General features: G+C 44.8%; 2 protein-coding genes across 5 annotated transcripts; one reads left to right on the top strand and one right to left on the bottom strand.

The window, feature by feature from the left end:
• Nucleotides 1-2,441: 2,441 nt before the first annotated feature.
• gtf2a2 (general transcription factor IIA, 2) lies at nt 2,442-4,827 on the top strand. The gene is made up of 4 exons (XM_085402665.1): nt 2,442-2,624; nt 3,713-3,817; nt 3,903-4,060; nt 4,616-4,827. Coding segments are annotated over exons 1-4 (336 nt in total). The 5' UTR covers nt 2,442-2,552; the 3' UTR covers nt 4,617-4,827.
• Nucleotides 4,828-5,117: 290 nt separating this feature from the next.
• On the bottom strand, nt 5,118-20,515 carry znf395a (zinc finger protein 395a). Of its 4 annotated transcripts, none has more exons than XM_085402588.1 (10): nt 19,847-20,515; nt 10,638-10,798; nt 10,391-10,476; nt 10,190-10,299; nt 9,892-10,085; nt 9,688-9,788; nt 9,065-9,338; nt 8,895-8,984; nt 6,774-6,844; nt 5,118-6,513 (listed from the first exon to the last, which is right to left on the bottom strand). In XM_085402588.1, exons 1-10 carry the CDS (start codon nt 19,884-19,886, stop codon nt 6,402-6,404), a joined length of 1,239 nt encoding a protein of 412 aa, XP_085258714.1. In that variant the 5' UTR covers nt 19,887-20,515; the 3' UTR covers nt 5,118-6,401. The 4 variants fall into 4 exon arrangements, with proteins under 4 accessions (XP_085258714.1, XP_085258665.1, XP_085258606.1 ...); XM_085402539.1 differs by having other exon boundaries at nt 9,892-10,082; nt 10,391-10,488; nt 19,847-20,238; XM_085402480.1 differs by having other exon boundaries at nt 10,391-10,488; nt 19,847-19,990.
• Nucleotides 20,516-20,904: the final 389 nt, after the last annotated feature.

Genomic DNA, 20,904 nt, shown 5'->3' with positions numbered 1-20,904 from the left:
TGATTTAATTAATCGGATGACAAAAATCAGTTCTACATATTTGTTTGAAGTGCGAGGTAAGGGATGGCTCAGACTCGGACATCAGTGGCTGTTTGCAGCTCTCACCTGTGCTGACATCATCAGGTACTTCCTCTAACTTGTTTATCTTGGTCGTTACCTTCTCTGAGACCAGCCTACTCAGCTGTTCTGGGTGGGAGTCACTGGGCATGCTCAGTGAGGGGTACGTGAAACCTGATGTGTTATCATCTGGAGCAGCGACAGACGGCTCCAGATTAACACGCCATTTTTTATCATTTACCTGCAGCAAGGTCAGAGGTCACTAGAACGGCTGGCCAAACAGATCTGTTCAGTGATGACATCCCATCATAACCTCCTCTGTGACAGCAGCTGAGGCCGACGATGGCCTCCACCTGCAGGTTAAATGTGGGCGTCGCTCACACTGGTGTCCTCAGCCGTGATTGGACCACATGAAGAGCGAGCTAAAGGAGATACGAGACGCCTCTGCAGTCGCTGGAAAGGAACAAAAGTAAATAAAGGTCATAATTCGACACTGCTGAGGCATCTGTGAGAAATTATTTCAGAACAGTTTGATGCACTGTCTCCAGATCACACACTCTTTGGTGTTGGTCCCATGATGCACTGCAGCAGTGCTCCAGCACCTCCACTGGCATTGATGGGTGGGGCCAGTGTCTCAGGGCAACATAACAGAGAAACTCATAAATCAAAGCTTCCCAAAGTCTGGGGCCCGCCCCCTGGGGGGGCGAACAGCCATTGCAGGGGGGCGGTGTGAAAAGGGGAAAAAAAAACAAAAACGCTTTGGGGCGCCCACACAAACGCAAAGCAGGAGATGAAGCATCGCTGAATACGTTTCCAAACCAACTTCATTCTAAGCCAAAGACTAGAAAATATGGTGAAGCAAATCTTCCCTTTGGCTTCACCTGCACAGGTACAGAGGTAGGTCTCCCTGCAGGATTGGTTTTCCCTGCATCAGGAGCAGCGCTGGGTTGTTCAAATCACGGACAAACAGGATCCCACAGCTGTTTATGTTTTTAAACCCATTTTGCACAGAGAGGCATTTTTTTTGAAAAATGTATTGATGCAATGTTGAATATTATTACACAGGAAAAAACCAACTACACATAAAATAATCACAGCGTGACGCCTCTGCCTTTCTAAATGGAGGGACAGTAACTGCGTGTAAAACCTGCAGACAGTCAGATTAACAGTAGTTTGTCTCCATCTGCCATTCATCTCATGTAAACAATAATGTGGCCACAGCGTGACGTGAAAAAGGCGCATACCTTTGACGTTGCATGAAGAACTCTGTATTCCTCGTCCACACATAAATGCAAAAAGGAGTTTTAAAAAAATCTCCGTTTTCGGTGATTCGCCGTTTACGTGGACGAAACAGCTGCGTGTTCACAAATACCCGTGTAGGTGCGGACGCAGCGTGAAAGAGTTAGAAGTTTATTTTATTACTACCTGTGATTTATTGCAGATTACTTGTATTTGCTTAATTGTTTACTAAATGTTTGAGCTGTGAAATAAACCGCAATGGAGCAAAAAATGGGCGCGTGTGGTTGGAGGATGTGTTTGTGCGTGCGTGCGCGCGCGCCCGGGGGGTGGGGGACAACATTTTTCTTGTAAAACAAAGGGGGGCCTAGCAAAAACAGTTTGGGAACCGCTGTCATAAATGAAGGAGCTGCAGAGGAAGGTTAGTGTTTCTACAGTTTGAAGCTTTGCTGCCATCTAGTGCTTCCTATTACAATCACAGCTGTGATATCTCATCAGCTTCACTTTAAAAACAAGACGAGCAAAAAACTGAAAAATAACTAGAAACCCTATAAAACTGGTACAAACAAAGTAGAAATCGAACGTGGATGAAATCATTTTTTAAAAGGACGAAAACTCGAAGGAAAAAGACAGACTTTTTCTGCATCAAGTAAGCAATACACACTAGGAAGAGGCCACCTCCAAAATAAAACTCCAAAATAAAAAATCCTTTCTGAGCAAACATGAGTGTTGACAAAAACACAACATCATCACATCCACTCGTCGGAAGTCCTGAAAATACTGTAACATAATAACATGAAATTATTTTTTTAAAAAGGCGAATAAAGTAACACAATCTCTTAAAATATTAAAAATAGATGAAAATGTTTAATAAAATATTTAAACAAATAATAAAAATTACTTAAATTATATACATAACTTTTAACAAAATCATAAAGGAAATATTTTATTGATTATAAACTAATAAAAGTAAATTTGTTGACATATTCAAAATACCTTTTGAACTAAATTAATAAAATGAATTTAAAATATTAAATTAAAATGTCAACGACTAACAACTTGATATTTTAAAAGCATAAATTATTTTACGTAGTCAGAATGACAATTATTTCGAAAAATCTTAGCGGAAGTGTGTTGTTAGCTTTTTAGCTTGTGGTCCTTCAGGCTGTTGTTGTGGAGGGAAGCAGTTAGCTCCGTTTGCTCGTCCTGTGTTTGGAGGATAGTTCGCTGCTGGTTTTCGCTCATTCGGAGTTTCCATAATGGCGTATCAGCTGTACAGGAACACGACGCTGGGAAACAGCCTGCAGGAGAGTCTGGACGAGCTTATACAGGTAACACTGCCCGCGGACACGGAGCCAGTGCTGCCAGTTGGTGGCATTCAGCTCCCCGCTAGCCTGTTAGCCGGATGAGCTAACAGTAGCCTGCTAGCTGTACCATGTTTCAGACTCCAGAAAACAAGCAAAAAAATCAAGTTTTTACCAGAGAGGGGTTACAATTTTGCAGGTGTGAGCTGTAGGGGATGAATAAAAGCGGGGAGGTCAAAGTTCACAGACGTACAAGTTACTGTTCTGTAACAGTGATGAAGGTTCTGTTTACCTGGTTCAAGGGTGAGAAAGCCTTTTAATTAAACGAGTTGACGCTTCTTTTTCACGTCTGAACCTCACATCATGCTCTGACACTCGCCCTCTCAGGTGTGCCGCACTGTGGGAGAGTATAGTTTGTTCTTCAGGTGGTGAGAAATACGAGGAAACATCTGACTCTTTAACTACACGTAGACCAATCAGTGCTCCCTCCAGAGGCAGAGGAAAGTCCTGTGTGCTCAAAGACCAAACCACTTTAGTGCAAAGTGGCAGATGACCTGAGTACAGCACATCTGTTTAAATCACTTCAGAAAAAAATTGTCTTGAAAATGTAAATTGTGCTTCTGATTTTTCTGTAAAGTCTTGTTTCAAAAAAGTCTTAAACCTTTTAGAACTAACAAAGCGTTAAGACTTTAGTTCAAAAACAATTCGTGTTGGCAAAGATGCCAACACAAGTTTGAATGGCTGCACTTCACTGTTGTACCGAGTTCTACCAGATGGTGGCAGCACACCCACCGGTCTGCTGGGCTATAATTTTAGGAACTGGGTATAAAATTAGGAGAGTAACTACACAAACAAAAGTAATTCTCTGTTTTTGTTCCGTGTGCCATCAGCTGTTACAACATTCCTGTTTGTGAGTGTTGTCTTGTTGTTGCCCTCGAGTTCATCTCATTTCATTTGCACCTGTGCAGGTGAAATAGATTCAGTGGTTTCTTCTTCGAATGTTCACCTGACTTTGTGTTTTACTACAATGATCGCGTGTTCCCACCATTTCTTTGAGCTGTTTATTATTTAAAAATCTTAAATTTAAACTAATAAATGTGTGTGTGTGTGTTCAGACTCAGCAGATAACTCCTCAGCTCGCTCTTCAGGTCCTCCTCCAGTTCGATAAAGCCATCAACACAGCGCTCGCCAACCGAGTCCGCAACAGGGTCAATTTCAGGGTGAGTCCATCTGTATTTTCTCAAGCTCCGCCTCCTAAAAAAAAAATCATCCAACCCCGCCTCTGTCTCTGTCTCCACCTCTCAGGGATCTCTGAACACATACAGGTTCTGCGACAACGTGTGGACGTTCGTTCTGAATGACGTTGAGTTCAGAGAGGTCACCGAGCTCGTGAAGGTCGACAAGGTCAAGATTGTCGCCTGTGATGGAAAGAGCGAGTCGACCCACAACAAAACTGATAAATGGCAAGTACAACACACACACACACACGTGCGCATGTCCATCAGAATCGGCCCTCCTTGTTTACTTTATTTGAGTGCAGCTCTTAAAAATCAATTGTACCAAAATCGTTTTTGTTCATTAAAACATTTTCTGCCGACACGACGCAGCAGCAGGGACGAGCTCCTCGTGCTCTGCGGCAGACGTTCTGCTGTGTTTCTGTGCTTCAGCTTTATTCCTTTTTTTAAATGCTTGGACTCTGAGAGGAGCTTTGCATGATTGTTCAGAATAATCCTTTATCTCAGCGTGCGTGTTTTAACGTTCAAAAACACTTTGCTGTCTCTTCATTTACACACATGCAGAAGTGCAGCTACTTCCTACCTTGACCTTTCACAATAAAATCCACAGATAAATATGCTGTTTAATAAGTAAAAAAGGCTTTAAGATCTGATTTGTGAAAGTAGATGCTGATACCACAGCATAAAGATGCAGTCAACATAAAGTTGCTCCAGCAGATTCTCACATTTTCTTCTTCTGTGCTGGTGTTATTCGTCGTTAATGTCGTCTTTTCTTCTCTTTAGATTTGGGCGGCCGGCTCTCTGGGAGTTCCTCTGTGGGACAAAGTCCCGGATGGACCTGGACTGTACATATAATTTATTACAGCGGTCACCTGTGTGGGTGTGTGCGGCAGTTTGCTTTGTTTTTTATTGTTTACGGAAGTTTTTGTTCAGTTTGTTGTGATTACTGAGTCATGAATAAAAACTTTATTTAAAACACAAAGAACCTCTGAGCATTCGAGCTCTTCTGTTCCATCAGGTATCATGACGGACAAAGGTTTTTAAAAAAGAGGTGGGGTGGGGGTTGATATTCTGAGCTTTAAATTCAAAAGAAAAACAAATCCCCCCCCTCAAATTTGTGAGAAAAAGCTCAAATTTACAAGAAAAAATTTCAGATTTGCGAGAATTAAAAACCTTAAACCAAGAGACAAAAACTGAGATTCATAAAAAGCTTCGGATCTGTGAAAATAAGATTGTGAGAAACACAAAATTAAATGAGTCTTAAACAGCGATTTGTTCAGATTATAAAAGGACCGAAGACGTTTCCAGAGTTTTTTCTGCTTTATTTACTACAACATCAGGACTGACATCATGTAGAAAAGAAATCACGGTAAAAATGACACGATTTCGCTCCTCAGCTTCCTCGTTTGCTTCATAAACAAGCAGAATATCAACACATCTTTGTCTCGTATTCGCTGCGGTGAGACTGATTATTGACGTCATATTTGGACCCATAATACATCATCTGTATGTACATCTCAGAAAAGAGCAGATATAAAATATAGATATTATAACTCTGTGTAAACGGATCAATACTGCACAGAGACGGAAATGGCTTCAGCTTCCAAACATTACAAAAAAAAAGACTTAATCCAGACGAGATGTTGAGAAACGGGACGTTAGCGGCCGCGTTTCAGCAGAACCTGCTCGAGAAAAGTCTCGTTTTAAGTGTTTTCAGCCTCTCAGAAACTCGCCGACGTCTCAGCGATCAGAAGCTGCTGACGGTCAGTTCTGCTCTTTATACAACATATCAAAAAGAAACAAAAAAATAGGTGCCAGGTGTTAGCTCCAAGAGGAACTCTTTCATTATAGCTCTATTTGTATATATGCACGCAAATGTTACGTACTCTGTCACCAGTTTATTAGGAGCAGCAAGTTTAAAAAATGGAAGCAGCACTGAATTTTCTGCTTAAAATTTTTGTTAAAAAAGAAAAAACTGTAGAAACTGGCTGTAAATATTCTCTTCACCCTCTCACAGCGAGACGCTGAGCTTGAGATTTCAAACTAAAATCTGACTTCCAGGATCTCACGTGTGCTGCTTTTCTTTTAAATTTGGATTTTTAGCACCAAACCAGACTTGGACAGTCTGTAAATCTGACTCATTAAAAACGTAACCTTCAACCTTTGCTTCACTTCAGCCGTCCGTTTCTGTTATTTGGTCGACATCGCTGAGCAGGATACGTGTGAAGCAGCTCCGACGTGTTGAAACCTCTATGATGGCAGATTTGCTGCTGTGTTCCTAATAAACTGACCTCCGAGTGTAGTTACTTCAGATCAGTAGAGTCAAAGTGTTTACAGAGAGATAAGAGCAGCTGCTGTGAGCGGCAGAAACCGTGAAATGCTCCTTTAGTCGCAGAGCGCTCAGCTGGAAGTGACGCGGACGTGTAAAGCTGCTTCAGAGCTGCCAAATGTTCATCGCACAGGTTTGGGACCGTTTCTGGTTCCAGATGTAAAAACATTAAAAGAAACATCCACCAGTAAAGTCCAGCCTCTGTTCTTCCTCCCAGTCTTCCTGCCTCTTCCCATCGCCTCAGTCGAGGAAGCGCTGGCAGGCTTTCTTCCAGCGGCAGGCTGTGCACCACTGGTCTCTGTGCTCGATGCCGTAAACCTTACGACACTTTTTGGCCTCGCTGCGAATCCTTCTGAAAAAACACGGAGACAAAAGGGTCAGCGAATGACTTCAAGATTAAAGCTTCACGCACATGAAAGGAAGCTGTAAGCTCGAGCCAACATAGGACAGCAGCTGGCCAATCAGACGCCACTGTGTCATCGAGTTTTCCTCCCGTGGCTTCGTTATCAGGGACGTGTGCACTGAGCTCAGCGATCAGCTGAATGGGAGGATCTCATAGACTACAGCCATCTCATATATACAGTCTTTGTTCAACAAAAGAGAAGCACTGACCTGGAGGGGGCGCTCTGATGCTGCAGCCACTGCTCTCCCACACTGACCGAACGCACCCGGAATGACAGACTCTGAAGAAGAGAGAGGAAGAGGAGGTCAGATTGGAGCTTTTCATTGTTTCTCTGTTGCTTTCTGAAGCACGAACAAAAAAAACAGAAGCAGGGCGCCGTGACCCATTCTCGGGGACGGAGCCTTGATTAAAGTGTTCATATTCCACGTTGGAAAGTCAAAGAGAAGCACGATAATTCAAAAAACAAACATAAAATGACCAAAGCAGAGACAAAGAATCGAAGACATGAGATAAAATCGCCACAGAAGGATGAAAAAGACAAGACGCCTCCACACGTTCATGTTATTGTGTGTCTGGCTCGTCGTCAGGAGGTGTTTTGTTTTTATTTTCAGGCCCAGCTGCCTGTTTTCAGTCGTGCAGTCGTGCATGAAGCAGCTGTTTACAGCCGTCACCGCTGAGCAGTGTCCTCTGCCGGCCTGCAGGTGGCAGCGCTGCTCTGCAGCGCACAGCTCATGGAGAATTAATCACAAATGATGTGAGGGGATTTTCCTGCCTGAATGAAACCATGAGGGAGGAGTACGCACCCTCCTTTCTCCAGAATGAAACCAGTTTGAACAGGCTGCGGTGGCAGGAAGCAAACAATCGGCTGCTGTGCACACTCACCGAGAAAACACCAAATTGGAGAAGTGAGGGCAGAGAGCCGGCTGTGGGGGGGGATGCACCGTAATTAGCTTTAAAAACTTGGATAGAACCTAAAATTCTCAGGGAAAGTCCTCCGTGCTGCTTCCTCTGCAGATCGGGGACAGAAAAGTCTGTTTTTAATGAAGACAGAGCCTCACTGTGCACACACACACACACACACACACACACACACACACACACACACACACACACTGTTAGGACACAACCTTCACTCTTCTTTAAGGATAACTTTGGGTTAATTGTGGACTTTCCGCCGTAAAGACCCGGCCGAGGGCAGCAGCTTCGTCAGAGCTCTGTCACGCCGAGTTTTTGTGCCCAAAGCACAAGTGAGCCAAAATTTCACCTTACACCTCTGACACCCTGCTGCGGGACGCTTTTAGTTTTTATGTCGGTTCCACCTCAGACTGAGAGACGTTCGGTGTCCGGGTGCCGCCATGGTAGCAGCAGCAAACTTTTCCTGCTTTAATTGAAGCTTTTTTCTCTGATGGATCCTGAAATACCTACGAACGCTCCAGCAGGGAAGCAACAACTTCTGTGGTGCAGTAATGATGAGTCTGACTCATTCTGTCGGATTAAAGGGATGAAACAGAAGTTTGCTTCACGATCCTTTTTCTGAATTGGGGGGGGGGGGGGGGGGGGGACAGGTGAGCTGGTCTCATCGTGGACCCAACCAATTACACTGTGGGTCTCACTGAAGGATACATCTCGTGCCAGACGTCATGGTAACCGGATACTGTTTTTTTTAGCCCATTCGACGCAGCTGTAGTGTCTAACTGTCCACGCTGCTCCTCGGTAGCTTCGAGGACACAAAGTGTGAGCTCAGCACACCTTCACAATAAAACCTGATTATTAAAAAACTGAAGTCTGAATTTTGGGGAAACTTTCTGATCGAACTGTTTTTTGTTTTTCGACCTTTAAGCTCACACCTCCCCCAGCAGCAGCTGCATCCTGCTTCAACTACAGCGACACAGACACCTACTGCAGAGCCGTGTGATTAAAAACAGCCAAAGTTCTATTATTAACTCAGCTTATCAACAACTGCTCTGACTTTACATCCAGGTATCCGCGTCGTGTTGGGGGCGATATCAGCTGAGCCTGCAGACGGGCAGCACCCACGCCTGCTGAGCTCCGCTGTTTATCCTCTGTGGGCGTGCTGAGCCTGCAGCAGAGACTATTTAGATACTTCTGTGTTTATGTTTTCACAGATAACAAAGGTTCAGATCCCTGATCGCAAGTTAGCGTGCTCCTCGCGGCATCATAAGCCCGGATAAATGTACCCGTGATGGCGTAAAAACGTGGAAACCACATCAAATCAAACATGGAGATCCCAGATGTGCGGGAGCGACCCGTTAATAACGAGTTCTCTCAGGTTCCTATAAATACAGATCTTAGTTGCTCTGAAGATTTACCTGTTTGTGGCAGGTGGTGGGCGGGGCTGTCCAACGGCAGGATGGTGTGGCTGCTGCCGCTGACACCACGTGTTGACTCGGAGGAGGAGCCTAAAAACAAAAAAATACGAGTTAGCTATAACAATAAAAGTAATCATTAATATTTTACAGCCGAAAAAACATCAACACACCTGGTAGGAGTGCTCTGATTGGACCTGCCAGAAGCTGCCAGAAGACGAGGGGGCGGAGCAACTCAGGGCGGCACAGGAGGGAGAGGAGGGAGACGGTGGAGACGGTGTTGGTGGGCTGGAAGGCGAGGACGGGGAGGAAGCCGGTGAGGCGGGGGAGGAGCCGCTGTGTCCAGAATGGGGAGGAGACCGTTGCTGCGGATGCTCCCATTGGTTGATCTCAGTGTAGTAAAAATCCTCCTCACTGCGGGAACAGCGCTCATGTTCGCCACCACGGCTGTAAGAGGTCAGAGGTCAGAGGTTATTATTAAACAAATTCCTTCCTTACTGTCAGAAAAACTTTCTGAAGAACAATTTTATATAAATACAGTTTTTAAAAATATATGGAAGCCCATTGATGTCAGAAATTTCATTAAAATGCTGAAATTTCAGGATTTAAAAAATAAATGTAAATATGAACACATTGCATATCTGTGTGGGAGCAGCTGCGGTCAGACTTGATATAAAAATGTAAAGATATAAATCTGAAGTTTTCAAATGTTTCTGGCAGTAACGAGCTTCCATATTTAGCTCGTCCTGAGGCTGAGCAACGCCAGAGAATGGAGCCGCCGTCCGGTGAGGCTTACCACAGGTGTGTCGTCCTGATATGGCGTTTAATTCCCACCACAGACGTCAGCACTTTACCGCAGCTCGGCCACAGACACCTGTACGCCACCTTCACCGAGTTCTGCAGGAGGAAACGCATCATCACCACCGGCAGCTTTCGTGGTCTTCGACACTTCGACAATCAATAAATCGTTTTTCCGTGACTGCTGTAAACCGCCACTTACCCTGCGTTTCCGTGGTGCTGGCTCATCAAACAGCACCTGGTCCAGCTCCATGTCAACACCCTCATCAGGAGGCGTGGCCGGGCTGGCATCGGACTCTTTGATTGGCGGGGAAGGAGCCGGGCTTCGGTGAGCGTGGCCGACGCTCCAGTAGCCGCTGTCGGAGAGCTCGCCGCCGCCACATTCCATCGAAGCTGCTGAAACAGCAAAAACAACAAAAACCATCAGAGGGAGAAACACCTCCAGCCTCGCTTCGTGGAGGAAAAACGTGTTGCTTGTTTGTTTGTTTGATGTTGTGTACCTGCGAGGTCAGGCTGGGCGGGGCTGTGCAGCAGCGGGCTGCAGGACAAACTGCTGAGAACCATCGCTGCCATCAGCTCGTTCATGTCCACCTCATGAGGACTCCTCTGACTGCAGGACGACAGGAAGCGGCGTTTAAACACGTTTACAGGTAAACACAGAGTAAACGATAAATAAACACCAGAGGCGGGACGCGTCTGACCTTTTCGGGACATCGATGCTGGAGGACACGGATCTGCTGCAGGATGAAGGCGAGCTGTCGACTGAAGATTCACCTGCTCCTCCACACTGGAAATACATCTGAGATCAGACAGACACGGCTCACTGTGATTGGCTCAGAAAGCTGCCAGTCAACACAAACCTCCACGAACAGAAATACTCTTAATTTGGACAGACGCTGCGTTTTCCCCACATTATTGCTCAGCTCAACATCCAGGACCAGCACTCACCTTTAATCCAAGATGGCCGTCTGCTCTGCTTGTCGCTTGCTGTCCCGCTGCCACCATCGTCACCACAGTCTCACCAGTCTCCAGGTTGACCCCCGGACAGGTAGAGGTCACAAGTGCCCCAAGAGGAGAACGCTTCCCCAGACGAGCCTTTGGTATCATGTCTGCAAGAAACAAAGGAGTCTCTGTAAGCACAGCCAGGAAGCTGCAGGTGAAGGAAACCACCATGTGGCTGGAAGAAAAACACCTGCAGGGCTGTGGCTGGAGGTACTGGTTCTGTCCAGGAGAGGAACCGCTGCAGAACCAGGACCTCCACCAGCAGCTCGTCAGCAGGACATCACTGTCTGCTTCGGTCACAGATATTAGCAGAGGAGAAATTTATAAACGGTGTTTAATGATTCAGATAAGAAAACCTGAAGGGACCGTGCATGCCCCGCCCACGCCGTGTTGGATTAGGACCAACGCCACACCTCCGCCTTTGTGTAAACAGTGCATCTGTGCACAAACTCACGGCTAAGATTTATCTGCTGACCCTCTGAGAGGCCCATCCCACAGGTTGGGCACCAGTGGACTACCTATCTAACTGTGAGTCTGCAGATATCCACTCCGAGTACACAAACACGTTGTGTACTTTTATCGTTGTTGTTTTTTAGTTTACTGGAGGATCTGAATCATTCTGCTGGGAAAACGTTGGCTGTGGATTAAAATCTGAGTGAGTCACAGGCTGCAGAGTCATTTACAGTCAGGCTGTGTGTGTGTGTGTGTGTGTGTGTGTGTGTGTGTGTGTGTGTGTGTGTGTGTGTGTGTGTGTGTGTGTGTGTGTGTGTGTGTGTCATTACCAGCTCACTATCACTGTCACTAACAGCGTAGAGGATTAACATGAAGAGAGCAAATGGGTGTAACTGTCCATCAGCCTCTTTTTATCAGTTTACATCTGTTAACATGTGTGACCAAAAGTATGTGGACATGTTCCTCTGTGTATTTCTTTCCTCGGGTGGGGTGGGGTGGAGGTGGGGGGTGATTGTCATCTTGAATGAGCAGAGAAAAACAGCTGGTAGAAAGCTGGAAGGCCATGGCTGATGATCATTACAAGCTGCAGCATAAACAATTTCTCCATTTCCCGTCATTCAGAGCGAGCAGTCAGGGAAGCGCTGTCAGGGGTGGCGTCCACATACTTTAGCTTCACTTCAGGCTTTCAGATGTTGGAGTTTAAGGCAATCCTGAACTCTTCCCTGCACACTTTTCTGATGCTGACTTCTTTAAATGGTGTCCTATTTGGTGATGTCAGTGACCAAAGCACCAGAGTGTCCCTTAAAGTTCAAACACACACACACACACATCTACACAGTATTATAGTATTAAAGACGCTTTTTGTAAAAACTCTCCAATGAAAACTTTCCCCAGAACGCTGCAGCTCTTTGCAACAATGTTTCAGTGCAGCGGTCAAACACGGAGATCAAGCGTGGTGGAAATTAGGGCTGAACGATATATTGCATTTGCGATAATATCGCGACATGATCAAGTGCAATTTTCTAACCGCAAAGGCTGCAATTATACTCTGGACATGTCCAAATTCATGGGCTGCATCCTCCTGAGGCCGCATTTGTAGACCGATTACGTCACAGCGACGCGCCGAAGGCTGTCCAAATTACTACCATATCCCAGAATTCATAGCGCGGCCCAGCCAAACTCCAGTTTCCAGCAATGGCGGCCGCTACTAAGTTTTAAAATTACTCATACTAATCTTTCTGGGTCACAAAATAAACTTTTAACATATTTTCAGGCGAGAAAGTAGTTGTGTAAACATCAAATATCTGCTCGGTTTATCAAGATATCCCATATTTGCAAAAGTGCTTCGACGTTTTCAGAGGCGTCTGCTACCCACCAGCTCGACAGCTAGCCGGGAGCTCGAGGGTTACTGATGCGGCCGAGAACGGCACAACTCCCGGCACATCATTTTCAGATCACCGCGGAGTTTCGCTGCTCGGGTTAAACGTAATATATAAGTCACTTAGACAACCTAAAAATGTTATTGTTGGGCTTTTTTCAGTGTTTTGTTTGTTCGTGAGTAAATCGGTTTGGCTGAGATTAAAGTTATTAGATTAGATAAAATAAAACTTTATTAATCCCCCGGGTGGGTTCCTCCTTGGTTTTCACACAGCTGACTAAACGTCAAACAGAAAACTTATTAAACAGAAGTATGAGACAGTCGAGAATTTACACCAGTGTCTGGTTATATTTTAGATAGCAAGAAGCAGACGGCCGAGTTTATTAAACTCCACCGAGACAGCGGTGACGCTAATCAGAACTAGCCTTCTGATTAGCTAATCAGAAGGCTAGACCGTCCAATTTCACGCCTTTAAATTTTAAAGGCGTGTTTGTGTGTGTGTTTATACAATTGCTATTATGTTTGCACTTTATGTGTAATGTTACTGACTGCAGAGATCAGTAAGATGTGTGTATTTTTTATTTATTAGTTTGATTTATTTAATATTATTTTTTTAATTGAATGACTGTCTAGTAGTTCACAGATGTCGAAAAACTGAGTGTGGTAAAGCCACTGATTTTGTTTATGTATATTTCTGCAATCTGCACATTGTACTGACTTTCATTTTAATGTTTACACCAGGGTTCCTTGTCAGCACTTTATGCTCAGATGTTTGTAAGCTAAAAATAAACTATTGTGTATGTTCAAATATACTGTTGTGATTGAAGAAGTTAAATAAAAATGTCAGTCATCAATTCATGCATCACCTCATGTCATCATAACAGAGGTCTGTCTTCCAGGAAAGAACAGTTTAAAATTAATGTAATATAGTATTGGCCATACTATATGATGTATTGCTTGTCTTTGTTTAATAATACAGAAGACAAAGACCTTAAAAAATAATCGCATATCGCATCGCAATCGCAATATTGGGGCAAAAAATCGCAATTAGATTATTTTCCATAATCGTTCAGCCCTAGTGGAAATACGAATCACACACACATATTGCGCTAACACGCGGTTAAATATTGTTGGCGTGTTCTTGTCTTACACACCTTGTGGCTCACAGTGGTATTACACGAGAGCGCAGTCCGCCCGTGTTTTAGCTTCAGGCGACCTCTCTGCAGCACAAACACACGTTTCACTGACTTTAGAAGGTTTGAAAGTGGTTTCGGCTGCACGGCTGTTTCACATGAAGTACCTTTAATGACTTGGGACAGGACGTCAGCTGTTTCCAAACAATGTCTCCAGCAGAGGTCAGGAGCGTCACTAACACCCAGCTGGAGGTTATCTACATGTGCAATCACAATAAAGGGCTATTCTATTTTATTGTGTGGATGCCCTCAAATTATTCTTCTTTAAAAAATTCTGCTCTTTCTGCTAATGCGTGCTATGACTTTTGGTGCTCATAACTTCTATACTTTTTGAGATATTGAATTTTTTTTTGCAATATTTTTTGCCCATTTCTGCCATATTATCAGTGGCCTCACTGATTTTCCTTGCCGGGTTGACCTGTGTTTTAGCTCAGTGAGATGAGCATCCGTTCTCAGACTGGGAGGCCGGGGTTCAAATCCCGCTTATGGCAAAATTTCTTTCAGTTAACAGTAAAACTTTTTTAACTCTTTTCAACACAAATTTCAGCTTTTTCACCCATTTTCAGCAGAATTTTCAGTTTTTCCTGCTGTTTTCAGAAAAAAACTCTTTTCAGCCCAAATTCTGCTTATTCACCTCTTCTGCAAAATTTTCAGCCTTTTCACCTCTTATCAGCACAAATCTCAGCTGTTTTCAGAAAAAAAACTCTTGAGCAGAAATTCTGGTTATTCATCTCTTTTCAGCGCAACTTTCTTCTTCTTCACCTGTTTTCAGCAGAAATTCTGCTGATTGACCTCTTTTCTGCAAAAATTTCAGCCTTTTCACCTCATATCAGCACAATTCTCAGCAGCTTCTGCTCATTTCAGCAAAATTGTCAGTCTCTCCACATGTTCTTTGTCAGAATGAGTTTGGCTCAGTGAGACAAGTGGCTGCCTTGAGACCAGGAGGGTCAGGTTCAAATCCTGCTCAGGGCAACATTTTTTTTTCACCACATTTCAGCAAACAATTTCTGCTTCTTCACCTGTTTTCTGCAAAATTTTCAGTTTCTTCACTGCCATACAACGTTTTGCAATTTTTTAACTTTTTCAGCTTTTTTCAGCAGACATCTTACGCGTTAAGGCATCCACACAGCATTTTCGCAGGAAATGCAATTTTTTCTAGTTCTAGTTTAAATCAGTAAATTTTTATCGGTCTCAGAAACACGCCACTCATGAATGTGGTATTTCGATTTCTGTCCTGCGTCTCCATAGAGTTACTGATCATATTAGAAGTTGTCTGCCTATATTCACCGAGTTTTACCGTGAGAGCGTGCTCTGTTTCTCCTCTGGCTGAACTGCAGCCAGTTTCTGTAAAATGGAATTAACAGGAAGTGCAAACAACTCCTAAAATCAGCCTCACGGAGCCCACTTTGGGAATCACTCCTGTAGGATCCTTGCTTTTCAACATAAAGCACTTCAGACTGTTAGTGCGCACACACCGACACACCCACGCACACATAACCAATCGGATTCCTTCGTCCCTCCACAATAAGAGCCCCGCATGAACAGGAAAATAGCAACTCTGCAGCTGATCATTAACTCCTGAAACACAAAGTGAGGCTCCTCCAACTCCTCACGCTGTGTTTGATCGGAAGGACGACGCAGAGGAGGAGGACACAAAAATATGAACCTTTTCACAAAAAACTAAAAAATCCTTCATTAAAAAAATGATTATCAAACAGAAGAAGTGAGAAAAAGAGAAGCAGTCAGCCCGACGCTGTAACTCCCAGCAGCCCCATCCTCACAGCATTACACACAGTCTACACACAACAAACAAATAAATAAAAACACACGCGCACTGCGCATGCTTCAGCAGTAAAACTCTGAGAGCAGTAAAAGTGCTTTAAAGCGAGCAGCTGTCACCTACCTGCAGACTGAGAAAAGCACCAAAAACAAGACTCGGAGGATTCCTGAGTGTGTGTCTGCTGCCGTTCAATGAGAGCTCAGAGTGTGTGTGAGGGAGAGTGTGTGTGGCTGCAGTTCAACACTTTCAGTGCGGGACAAGAGACCTGCAAGACCCGGACTGGATCCGGCTGGACGGGAGCTCCTGAAACCCTCAGAGCTGCACGCAGGCAAAGCAGCTGCTGTAGGAACTTTCCACCCAAACCGAAGGAGGGGCGGATGGGGGGAGGAGGGCATCACTCAGCATCTTTCAGCTGACAGGGAGGTGGTGCAGGCAGGGTGGAGGCAGGGCTGATATTCAAACCGGCACATTTTCCCCTGCAGGTCCGGGGACCCTGACCCTGCTTTCTGTAAAAGCCACAAGTGAAGACTCAAAATAACAGAGGGGCAGCTGAGCGGGTCACACAGGGGTCAGCGCAGAGCCCCCACCCACCACCTCCACAGTGAGTTTAATTAGAGAGGTCGTGGACAGGACTTGGTTCAGGTTCGGTTTTTCTGTGAAGCTGGAAAGAAACTCTCACCTTCGAGGTCACGAAATCTTTTTATTCTATTTTATGTGGTTTCTACTGAGCAGAGCTCTTCTACTGGGTTATTTTCTGGATTTTATTCTATGCTACTCTGATTTTGTAACTTTTATGGAGCTTTTTTGTGTCATGTTATGTGGCAAACTTACTGATTTAGATTATCTTGGCTTGTCTGTCCTTCCACAGGCTCGACCTTTGACCTTTCTCGCTCTGTTCTCACTGACTGACCTACATCCTGTAAAAAGGTGGAGGAAGTTCTCTCCTTCGGTCTTCCTGTTGCTGGAGCTCATGCTGGATGAATCCTGTTCATGGTTTTTCTTGGCCTTCAAACACGACCTGCCAGCATTTAGTCAGGACAAAGCAGCTGACTTGATATGCTCTTTGTTGTTTTTGGCTAAACGTCTGCTGATCACAGCTGTGATGATGTGACTGGAATAGAGGTTTTTGCTCTCTAGAGCATTTTTCCTCCTGGTTAAGTAAAAGTGAAATACATAAACTCAGACATTGCTGTTATTGAAACGCAGTTTTCTATTGTCAGCGCGGTCATGTGATCGCTTCAGTTTGCTTACAGGGTTATTTAAAAAGTTCAGATTTGTTTTCAGAAGTGGAGCCAAACTTTGAACCTGAAACGCAGACGGAGCTTTTTACTCATATCATTTATGAAGCTGCTGTATGTTTGTGTTTGCTGCTGTAACGGGAATCTTCTGAGTTTTTTGGATAAAGAATCCGTCATCCTAAATTTGAGGTGAGAAGAATACCTGCTGCCTCCACCTTTATGTTATTTGTGTTTTTTTATGCAGTCAGTCACAAACTTTACCGTCGTGACTCGCAGATGTCGGAGGATTTCTTTTTCTTTCTTTGTGCCACTAAACGGTGAATCACCAGTTTGGACTAGAGTGGCCCCTCAGGACAAAACACATACCAGAGTGAAAGCACAAGCATGAAAGGAAACAGACGTGAGATGACACATTCCTCCAAATAAAGATGATTTTAAATAGAGGGAATAATAAGCTCAGTGTTGATGAGGCTCTGAGGTAGACGTACTCTGAGTCCTGCTGGGTGACAAACTTTGGCTTCAAAGTTGAAATTTGATGTTTAGTTTGACAATTCTTACAGTTAATACACTCACACTGTTATTATCACAGACACAGAGGTTCAGATACTGTTTGGTCTTTCTGAACATTTTTCTATGCTCTCACTGTGTCAGGAAACAACAAGGTGCTTTACAGAAACCCCCCCAAATCATACAATCCGCTGTGGGCAGCACACGGTGACAGTGAGAAGGAAGAACCCGCTTTGCACAGGAAGAGACCTCCAACAGAGCCAGAATCAGGGAGGGGGGTAGACAGGAGGTCTCAGTGTATGTCTATTGCAGCATGACTAAGGGAGGATTCAGGGTCACCTGGTCCAGCCCTAACTATATGCTTTAGCAAAAAGGAAAGTTTGAAGCCTAATCTTGAAAGTAGAGATAGTGTCTGTCTCCTGAATCCAAACTGGAAGCTGGTTCCACAGAAGAGGGGCCTGAAAACTGAAGGCTCTGCCTCCCATTCTACTTTTAAATACTCTAGGAACAACAAGTAGGCCTGCAGAGCGAGAGCGAAGTGCTCTAATAGGCTGATATGGTACTACAAGGTCATTAAGATAAGATGGGGCCTGATTATTTAAGACCTTGTATGTGAGGAGCAGGATTTTGAATTCTGGATTTAACAGGAAGCCAAAACAGGAGAAATCTGCTCTCTCTTTCTAGTCCCTGTCAGGACTCTTGCTGCAGCATTTTGGATCAGCTGAAGGCTTTTCAGGGAGTTTTTTGGACATCCTGATAATAATGAGTTACAGTCGTCCAGCCTGGAAGTAATAAATGCATGAACGAGTGTTTCACTCTCAGACAGGTGGATTCTAATTTTAGAGATATCGATGAGATGAAAGAAACCACAGCTATGTTCCTGCTGAAGGATAACAATCCCCAGTGAGAGTCACGTACACCAGAGAAGCACGAGCCTCCAAAACCCGCTTTCCTTGAGTTTATGACGTCATAGAACGTCATGTGACACAGTCCGGAGGATCGAAGACTAACAAACATGAACTCTGAACTCTGGTGCTCCCCGATCCGCGCCGGGTTTTCCCATCAGCACCCGCGGTGCCGCTCGAGCCCCGTAGTAAACAAGCTCACCACGTGGGGGAGGAGCTGAGCTCTGATTGGCGGAGGTCTGGAGCGCAGGCACACACCCCACCGAGGACTGTTGTTTATTGTGAGCAGGAGCGGACCGACCGTCTGTGGCAAAGCTGCAGGACACACACACCAGCACCGCGTACGCATCTGCTGCGCCTGCGCATTTCGCGCTAAGGCTCGATTACTGCGCAGGAACATCTGCGGAGTTTCAGCGGTGTGATCCTGCAGAGATAACAAAGAGACGGCTGTGGGCGGAGCGTGTGTGCAGGGGTACAGAGCTGCACGTAGCACACACACACACGCACACACACACACGCTGCGCTGCTTGCGTGAGCTACGTGCAGGCCCCGCAGAGCCGCCGTTAAAGGAACATTCCGCCTCTTTTTGTGCTCCGTGTTAATGAGTCACGCCGACAGTTTGACCCACTTTCTCTGCGCTCGCAGCTCCCACTGTGTGACAGTTCACAGCAAAAATAACAGCCAGAAAAACATCAGCAGGACACAAGATGCGGAGAGATTTTAATCAGGAATGAATTATTTTCTCAGTCTGACTCAAAACTGTTTAAAGGCCTCCTGATATTTATTATCAGCTCTATGAAGAGCGTCGTGTGACTGTTTCAGATAGTTTTCAGCAGCTGCTCAGGAATTTATGGACAGATTTGCAGGAGAAGTGAAGGCGAGGTGGCCAAACATGAAGTCCTGGTGCCCACATCAGGATATTTTCAGCATCAAACTGATAATTCCCTGAATTTCTGGAATTTTTGCTCTTTGTTTTTATCATTTTAAGATGGAAATGCTGTTCTTTTTTATTTTTATTTGTTTTAGGAAAACAGAAATCAGATTCAGCAAATCCTAGAATATAAAGAATAGTAAAGCCAAAAGGCTCTCTGTGGTGCTTTTAAACACCGTTCTCTGTAATCTTACTCCTGCTGAGTCAGCACACACACACAGACGTGATTCACTCCTCTGTGTGTGTCTGCTTTCAGACTCTGAGGCCGTTTCAGGCTTTCTGCGGGAGGCGATCTGATGAACGTACCCGTGTCACCTGCTTTTTAAGATCAGGCGTGTTTCAAAGCTGTCTGTCACACGTGTCCTGAGACGGCTTCTCTGGGAATCATCTAATCACTGTGATTTACATGCATGCAGGAATCTGTGGCAGTGTGTCAGTGCTGCATGGAGCTGCGCTGCAAAGGAGAGGAGTGCAGCTCTGTGTGTTTCCACAACGCCCAGTTATGGCGTGTTTCTGGGTGCACATATATTACTTAGACAACTACTTAGTGAACTAAGACACTGAAAACAACCTATAAAGGCCTCAAAAGGATCACATTAATACATCTGTTTCTGCTGCTTCAGCATCAGTGCGATGACTACGTGACAGTAATAAGGAGACATTATCATCCAACCAATAAACAAGCAAGTGCTTCACCTTCAGCAGATCAAGTAAATAAGATGGCTACAAATGGAGGAAATTCAGTTTTACTCGGTTTAAGATCTACTTACGAGTTTCAGACCTGCGCAGAAAACACCAGGAGTGCAACATGCATCCATTTTCTCCACTGCTTATCCGCCCGTGCTGCAAAGAGCTGGCTTTCAGGGCGGACAGGGCAGGAGGAGGTGTCGCTGCGGCCTATCAAAGCTCACTGTGGCTGCGAGGCACAGAGCTGAGCGTTCAACCTCGCCTCCTTCAAAAGTGCTCGTAGAAGAAGAGGAGAAAACCTGAAGAGGCCAAAGCTACAGCAACGCTTGTAATGAAAGACTTCATTACGTGACCAACACGTTTCAGCTCGAGGCTTCATCGAGGACAACAGAGTAGAAAATATCTAAAATAAGCAAACACACATAAATATGCACCAGTGAGGCATATAGTTTAAAGCCTGGAAGTGTGGGGAGCCCTGCAGAGCACCTGGGTGTATACTGTAAACCTAGTGATTTTATCAGAGCAGCTTTGCCTGATTCACAGTTGAAAATAATCCTTCTTTGTCTGACACTGGACCAGTTCATCCTCAGTGACGCATAGACTGTATATCAACGATGTACAGATGCTGTCGTGCAGAGTCAAAGGATATTTTGGCTGTCGCCATCGTAGCGTTTTGGATCAGACGCCGTGAGCTAGATTTGATAGTTGTGAAGCATGGCGGTGGTAGTGTCATGGTTTGGGTCTGTTCTGCTATTTCAGACTCTCGCAATGGAAGAAGGAATTCAGCACTGTGTGAAGCAATCTCACAGCAGGATGTGAGGGCAGCAGTCCATGACCCGGAGCTTTGGGGAAGTTGGGTGATTCAACAAGTAAGAAAAAAAAGACAGAAAGGAAATCGGTGAAGAAATTCAGCCCTGAAACCAGCCGCGGAGCGATCTGAAGATGCAGTCCAGCCAAGGCAACAGAAATACTGAAATACTTCCCTCGTCATCATTAAATAAACAGGAAGTGTCTGAGTGATTCTGGTAAAGACTTTTTCCATCCTGAGACTAGTTTGTTTATTTGACAAAGTTCAGCTGTTCATGGGTTAGTCCCGTTCCCCTGCTTTCTTTTATCTGAAAGGCGTTAACCTGAACATGGC

This window comes from Rhamphochromis longiceps, linkage group LG1 (assembly GCF_057381845.1).
Source record: "Rhamphochromis longiceps isolate RC_006_pf linkage group LG1, R_longiceps_female_GT1.1, whole genome shotgun sequence".
In the NCBI taxonomy this organism is placed as follows: Eukaryota; Metazoa; Chordata; class Actinopteri; order Cichliformes; family Cichlidae; genus Rhamphochromis; species Rhamphochromis longiceps.
The sequence above is the reverse complement of the archived record's forward strand: the minus strand, read 5'-3'. Positions and strand labels throughout refer to the sequence as shown.

Excerpts from the sequence above, each read along its gene's own strand:
- znf395a (XM_085402480.1), bottom strand. The coding sequence starts at position 19,886 with ATGTTGCACTCCTGGTGTTTTCTGCGCAGGTCTGAAACTC. Across the intron at positions 10,086-10,189 it reads CGCCCAGCCTGACCTCGCAG|CAGCTTCGATGGAATGTGGC; the intron begins GTACACAACATC and ends TTGCTGTTTCAG. Across the intron at positions 8,985-9,064 it reads AATCAGAGCACTCCTACCAG|GCTCCTCCTCCGAGTCAACA; the intron begins GTGTGTTGATGT and ends TTTTGTTTTTAG.
- gtf2a2 (XM_085402665.1), top strand. The coding sequence starts at position 2,553 with ATGGCGTATCAGCTGTACAGGAACACGACGCTGGGAAACAGCCTGCAG. Across the intron at positions 2,625-3,712 it reads GTCTGGACGAGCTTATACAG|ACTCAGCAGATAACTCCTCA; the intron begins GTAACACTGCCC and ends GTGTGTGTTCAG. Across the intron at positions 3,818-3,902 it reads GCAACAGGGTCAATTTCAGG|GGATCTCTGAACACATACAG; the intron begins GTGAGTCCATCT and ends TCCACCTCTCAG.